This window comes from Malurus melanocephalus, unplaced genomic scaffold (genome assembly GCF_030028575.1).
Source record: "Malurus melanocephalus ecotype Western Australia unplaced genomic scaffold, MMel_1.1 scaffold_617, whole genome shotgun sequence".
Classification (NCBI taxonomy): domain Eukaryota; kingdom Metazoa; phylum Chordata; class Aves; order Passeriformes; family Maluridae; genus Malurus; species Malurus melanocephalus.
The window spans coordinates 29,897-36,403 of NW_026623849.1; the positions used below are offsets into that span (position 1 = coordinate 29,897).

At 43.1% G+C, this 6,507-nt stretch overlaps 1 protein-coding gene across 1 annotated transcript; it reads left to right on the forward strand.

Annotated features, from left to right (window-relative positions):
* Positions 1 to 674: 674 nt before the first annotated feature.
* On the forward strand, positions 675 to 6,301 carry DDX52 (DExD-box helicase 52). The gene is made up of 15 exons (XM_057383255.1): positions 675 to 783; positions 943 to 1,171; positions 1,368 to 1,498; positions 1,698 to 1,883; positions 2,103 to 2,246; positions 2,690 to 2,801; positions 3,071 to 3,143; positions 3,224 to 3,427; positions 3,789 to 3,879; positions 4,063 to 4,185; positions 4,400 to 4,550; positions 4,803 to 4,878; positions 5,036 to 5,107; positions 5,219 to 5,311; positions 5,620 to 6,301. Exons 1-15 carry the CDS (start codon positions 697 to 699, stop codon positions 5,705 to 5,707), a joined length of 1,860 nt encoding a protein of 619 aa, XP_057239238.1. The 5' UTR covers positions 675 to 696; the 3' UTR covers positions 5,708 to 6,301.
* The last annotated feature ends 206 nt before the right edge of the window (positions 6,302 to 6,507 follow it).

Consider the following 6,507-nt stretch of genomic DNA (forward strand, 5'->3'; position numbering starts at 1 on the left):
ACAAGAGGAACAGCCATGGCCTATATGTCTTAGAGCTCTTGGATTCCAGCAATGTAAACCTTTAGCCTTTGAGACTTTTATTACATTAAACAGTTTTTTGTTGCTGCTAATCGGATTTCTGTCTTTTTTTCCTTCAAGAACAACCAGGAAAAAAATCTGTGTTGCTTGATCTGATAGAGAGTACTAGATTTACCTGTTGCTATTGRATCTCACAGTTTATCATAACGAATAAATACATCAATTAAATAAATTCTGATCTTAATCTGGGCAAACTTTCTCGAATGCCCTGAGGAGCTCGGCCAGTTGCTGGGTTGCTCCTGCCACGGCCTCAAGCATTTCTTTCTTCAGAAAGAACACTTTCAACACACTTGTGAGGTTGTATCAGTATAAATCAAGGATTAAGTGATGTTGTTGTKCACAGGGCAGCAACAACACCCTCCTGTCCGCTCCCTTCTCGACTCCCGGACTGCAGCAGAGCCGGAAAGGTCCCACAGGGGAAAGGAATCTGTCCCCTGTCGCGACATGTCGCCGCAGCATCTCCCGCGGCCTAGCGCGGCCTGGCAGCGCCGTTGCCATGGTAACGCGTCGCCATGACAGCGAGCGGGGCGGTTGCCATGGCAACSCGGCCGGCCCCGCACCGGAAGTGCTCTCCGTTTCCGGCGGCGGCGGCGCGGGGCATGCTGGGAGCGGGGCAGCATGGAGACCCACGAGCTGTTCCGGCGCTTGGGAGCCGGGGCTCGCTTTGATGTGCGGCGSTTCGGGCTCGACGCGCGGCGATTCGGGGTGCGGGGACACCGACGGGAAGCTGGGGAAGGCTCGGGAGGGTTTGGGGGCCGGTCCCTGCGCGGTTCAGGCCCCGGAGCCCCGTGTCCCCCGCCCACGGCGCTGAGGAACGGGGGCCTGGATGTGGCGTCTCACTTTTTTTTCTCTGTTCTCCCGCAGGTGGTTAAAGGGAACAGCGGCAGCGCCTCGCTGGAGAGCCTCGATTTCTTCGGGAACAAGGAGGGAGCGCCTCAGGGCTCTGCCGAGGAGGGCTGGGGGCTCGCAGGGGATGAAGAGGAGGTGAAGCAGCAGAAGGATGGAGAAGGGAAAARCGATGGGGAAGTGGCAGGAAAGAGGAAAAGAGCGGCAGAAAACAGTGAAGGGAAAAGAAAAAAGAAAAAGACACGAGGTATTTGTATACCCACACRTGTATCCCTGACAGAATCATCACAGAATCCCAGACTGGTTTGGGTTCAGAGGGAATTTAAAGCTCATSCAGTCTCACCCCTCTGCCATGGGCAGGGACATCTTCCATTTTTTTTTGTCTCCAAATAATTCTTGTCTGCATTTTACTAATGGATTTTTAATTTATTTAAAACTTCCAGGAGCAGTATCAACGCCAGAGCTTTCAGAAAACACTGGAATTAAGTGGATGTCCTCTCTGGAAGCAAAAATTGAAGATGCCAAGGACAAAAAACCTACTGCAGAGAAGCTTGAACGCTTGAGGAGAGAAAAGGTGAGATKGGGGAATTGTGATGCAGCAGCAGATTCCTGCTGTTTTGTGGGTGTTTGATATGAAAATTGAGGTTTATTTATGGTGATTCCTCTTGTGGGGAGGGTGACTGAGTGTGGGGGAAAGAGCAAGGAGATGAATCCTTATATGGTGAGTTTTAGGTGTTAAGTTAAAAAGGAGGAGTTTGTGTTTTGCCTTGTAGATAAATCGCTTCAGGAACCAGCACAGGATCAACGTTCAGGGAACAGATCTCCCTGACCCCATTGCCACCTTTGATCAGCTTCAAAAGGAGTACAAAGTCCACCCTAAAATCATGGAGAATATCCAAGCTGCAGGCTTCCATGTCCCAACACCCATCCAGATGCAGGCAATTCCTGTCATGCTGCATGTAAGTTCAGTAGGATTTTAGAGATTCTGAATTTGTGGCCATGACTGTGTTTGGGGCAGTTTTAAAGGTAGATCAACTGTTTCAGGGTTGAAAGCTTGGCCATTACAATTTCCCTCATCCTAAAGTGTTATGGGTCAGTTTGCAGCACTAAGAATGTGATTTTTGCTCCTTTTTTTTTTTTTTSCTACTGAAATATAAGACCTTTTTTTTTTCTTACAGGGTCGGGAGCTTCTGGCTTCAGCTCCTACTGGGTCTGGAAAAACMCTGGCATTTTGTATCCCTCTCCTGACACATCTGAAACAACCCAGGAACAAAGGATTCAGGGCTCTGATCATATCACCTACCCGAGAACTTGCCAGCCAGGTGTGTGTTAAGAGAATCTCACATTGATAGACTTCAGTGTTTTCACTCTGAATCACCAAAATAGCAGCTTAGCAAATATTTTTTTTTTACTTTATTGCTCTCACATATCAGAAAAAGCTAATTTAAATCTTTCTTTTAAGTCTTTTGACTTGTGTGGAGTAGGTACATATCTATTAACTGAGTCTAATCTAAATGATTAGATTAGAGGCTCRAGATTCTTTGATCATATTTTAAACTGCCCAATGCTCAGGTGCTCTTAAAACCTCCTTTCCTACTTGAGATTGCTACGAGAGGTTTATCTGTTTGTCCCAAACATAGAATTTCAAGGGATAACTTTGTCACAAAGCTGTGTCATKAAATAAAAATGATAACTCTGGGCAGTTTTGATTCATGTGAGAGCTCATCAGCTCAGTTTGAAAGTCCATTCTCTGCTGTCTTTTCAGACCCACCGGGAGCTGGTGAAGCTGGCAGAGGGCACAGGCTTCAGAATCCACATGATCCACAAGGCAGCTGAGGCAGCCAAGAAGTTTGGGCCCAAGTCTTCTAAGAAATTTGGTAACTTTTAACAACTGAAGTGCTTCTAAAGATTTTTGAAATGTCACTGACCTTTCTCTCTGGGCTGTGTGGTTTTAAAGAGATGTCTAAAACCACTCAAGGGGTGCAGTCTGTTGTGCAATGCTGAAAAAGCTGTCAGGAAAAAATGGGAAGTGAGCCTAAAGTGGGCTGTGTTAAATTGTACTTGTACTGGATTGGAGCTGGTGTTTCTCAGGGCTCTGTTGGGTTTATTTTGTGTCTTTTTTGACATTTTCTTTTTCTTTTAATAGATGTACTGGTTACTACTCCCAACAGACTCATTTATTTGCTGAAAGAAGATCCTCCAGCAATAGAYTTGAGCAGGTACAAGAGTCTATTTCAGGTATTCTTTGCCACTCTAAAGTGGCACTTTTCCCCCTGAAAAGCAAACCTCCTKTTCCTAGCGTGGAGTGGCTGGTGGTGGACGAGTCAGACAAGCTGTTTGAGGATGGAAAATCAGGATTCAGGGAGCAACTGGCTTCAATTTTCCTGGCATGCACCTCCCACCTGGTCAGGAGGGCCCTGTTCAGTGCTACCTTTGCCCACGACGTGGAGGAGTGGTGTAAACTCAACCTGGACAACGTTGTCCTGGTGTCTGTTGGAGCGAGGTAGGTGTTTTCCAGGGTTTATTATYTCCTGGGAAAAATTGTTCTCTTTGCATCATCAGCCTGCTGGGTTTTATGGCTGTTATTAGTCATAGCACTGCAGGTTGTTTGCCTCCAGAAAAAAATTGTGTGGGCACATAGATCTTTCTTGTTGAATAAAGTGTTCTTTCCTTTGCCAATGACTTTGTCATCAAATAAACAGAAATTTTGGGAGAGTACACTGGTGAAATAAATTTTGTTGTGCAGTATATCAGGTAATATTTTTATGGGGGTTATATATATTATATAAATTTATTGACACATAGGATATATATTTGTTAATGTATATAAAAACCACTAAAGTCTGTTGGATTTCTGGTTTCAGAAACTCTGCAGCAGAGACAGTAGAACAAGAGCTGTTGTTTGTTGGATCTGAGACAGGAAAACTAACAGCAATGAGAGAGCTKGTTAAAAAGGTATTTTGGAGAGGCTGAGCATGCTCTGCTTTCTGCTCAGCTGAGCTGTGTTCTGTCAGAAACTCCCAATTTCCCAACTCAAACATTTCTCTGTGACACRCACTAAACCATTGCCCAAATCTGTGTCTCAATTTCTGTGAGGAAAAGGACTTTTGAACCTGAGATGAACTTMCTCTTTTGCAGGGTTTTGCTCCTCCAGTCCTTGTTTTTGTGCAGTCTATTGAGAGGGCTAAAGAGCTTTTCCATGAGCTCATTTATGAAGGCATCAATGTGGATGTCATCCATGCAGACAAGACACAGCAACAGGTAGGAGGATTTAATATCTTTTCCAGAAATGCTTTAGAAAGAAGGGTAAAAGCAAGAGTGTTGGAATGTAACTGTGGCAGCAAATCCTGCAGATTTTTGTTCASAGGTTTAGTTTTATTCTTTAACATCATGACAACTTTAAGGAAACAATTCACCTCTTTTCTCAAATTGTTATTTGGGCTGTTTGCAAATATCTTTTCTGTTCTTTTCTTAGAGAGATAAAGTAGTGGAGAGTTTCAGAGCTGGGAAGATCTGGGTGCTCATCTGCTCAGCATTACTGGCTCGAGGGATTGACTTCAAAGGTGTGAACATGGTCATCAACTACGATTTGCCAACGAGTGCAGTGGAATACATCCACAGGATAGGTGAGGGATGGCTCACAAATCACCTCCTTTTTCYCATTTCTRAGGTCTTTAATRTAGATGTTTTGTCAGTATTCTGTGRACCTTATTTAGTTGTTTGACATAGTGCTTCCATTCAATAGGAATGATGTTTGGGGATTGGCTGCTTGGTATATCCTTATTCTATAAACGTGCAGCAGGAGGCTGGGCTATGAGGAGGAATAAAGGGAGATGTTTAAAACAAAATCTCTACTCTGCAAATTTTGTGTTTGACAGGTCGTACTGGAAGAGCAGGACACAGAGGAAAGGCAGTCACTTTCTTTACAGAGGATGATAAACCTTTATTACGGAGGTAAAATGTCTTTATTTCTTGYTTTAAAAAAATSACAACAAAACAAAAGACCAACAACAAACCAGCCAGTTTTTTTGTTGGGTTTGCTGTTTTCCAAAGAAATATTTGTTACTTGTCCAAGCACTGAAGTTGATCTCTTCCTTTCTCTCCTTTCCAGTATTGCCAAYGTTATCCAGCGAGCTGGCTGTCCTGTGCCAGAGTACATAAAACATTTGCCCAAACTGCAAAGGTATGTTCATTTGAGCAGTTTACCAGTTTTTTAATTAGTGCTTAATAACTTCTAGTGTTTGCAGAGCTAGAAACCCCAATAATTTAATCTTCCTTCTCTAAATGTTCTCAGCAAACAAAAAAAGAAATTCGTTAAGAAACCTTTGACAAGAGAATCCATTTGTACCATCCCAAAGTGCTTCTTGAAGAAAGGCAAAAGAAAAATGTAAGTAGGTTTTTCTGAAGAGGTAGGAGATGCTGTTTATCCAGAAATGACCTAGAAAATTTAACTAAAGTGACAGATAACTTGTTTGGATAAATCACCCAGTCATAATGACTTAAATGATGACGTTTTAGTGTCAATATCTGTCTGTTGGAGATGGGATTGATGAAATTTTAGTGTTGGCATCTGTCTGTTGGAGATGGGATTCATGACATTTTGCCTTTTGTGGTGCCCTGTGTCAGGTGACAGCAAGCTGAGTTTAAGCCCCTGGTTATGTTCTGGTGTCTTGATCTCCCATGTGTTTCTTGTAGGAAAACTACAAAGGAAAATATTAAGGAAAAGAAGAAAGGTAAAGAAGACAAAAAGAGCAGCAAATYACAGACTGTTTCAGAAAGCTGAATTCACACCAGTGAGCTGGGGCTGACACCTCTGTCTGTGCTGGAACAGAAGAATGAAGATGGCAGCGATGGCTAATGGAGAAAAATATTTCTCATGTTCCCTTTGGGGTGAGGGTGGAGGTTTACATGCTGGAAAGTTTCTACTGCACTGCAGTAGGGAATTCCTGAATGCTTCTTACAGAAGCTGGAGCATGTGCTGTTGCACTGAATGCCATGTGTTTCTGAGAATAGTTCAAAACCAGCATCAGTTGGTGTTACTTTCACACAGTTTTGTTTTGCTCCTTGAAAATACTGTTTGTGTTCAGATTGCCCCTAATATATCTGTCAGGTACTTTCAGGGGTTCAGAGACAAAAAACATGTAATGTTTACTGTTGGGTTTGATAAATGAAGCTGTTAGAGGCTTCCCTGGTCACTTAAAAAAAGCCAAAACAAACCCAGTTTTATGTAACGTAAAGCCTTGCTCTTCCTATTGTTTTTCTTCTATAAAATTATTTTGAAATAACTAATACTTTCCATGTCCAGTAATTTTGTACTGTTTTATAGGAGCCTGAAACCAGAATAAACAAGGTCATAAGATGCTAATTCAGAGACTTGYCTGGCTGTGCAGCCTCAGTGGAACAAGTCTGCAGGCAAAAAAACGCCCAGCGCTCTGTGTTTTCCCTGTCTTCATCTGCCCAGGGTGTTCTCAGCTCACCCTGGTTGTGTCAGAATTCCAGTCACGCAGGAATTGCTTCTTTTCAGCTACACTACTTTAAGGAAAAAATCCTGGACAGGATTGTCTTGGTTTAATCTAGTTTGGA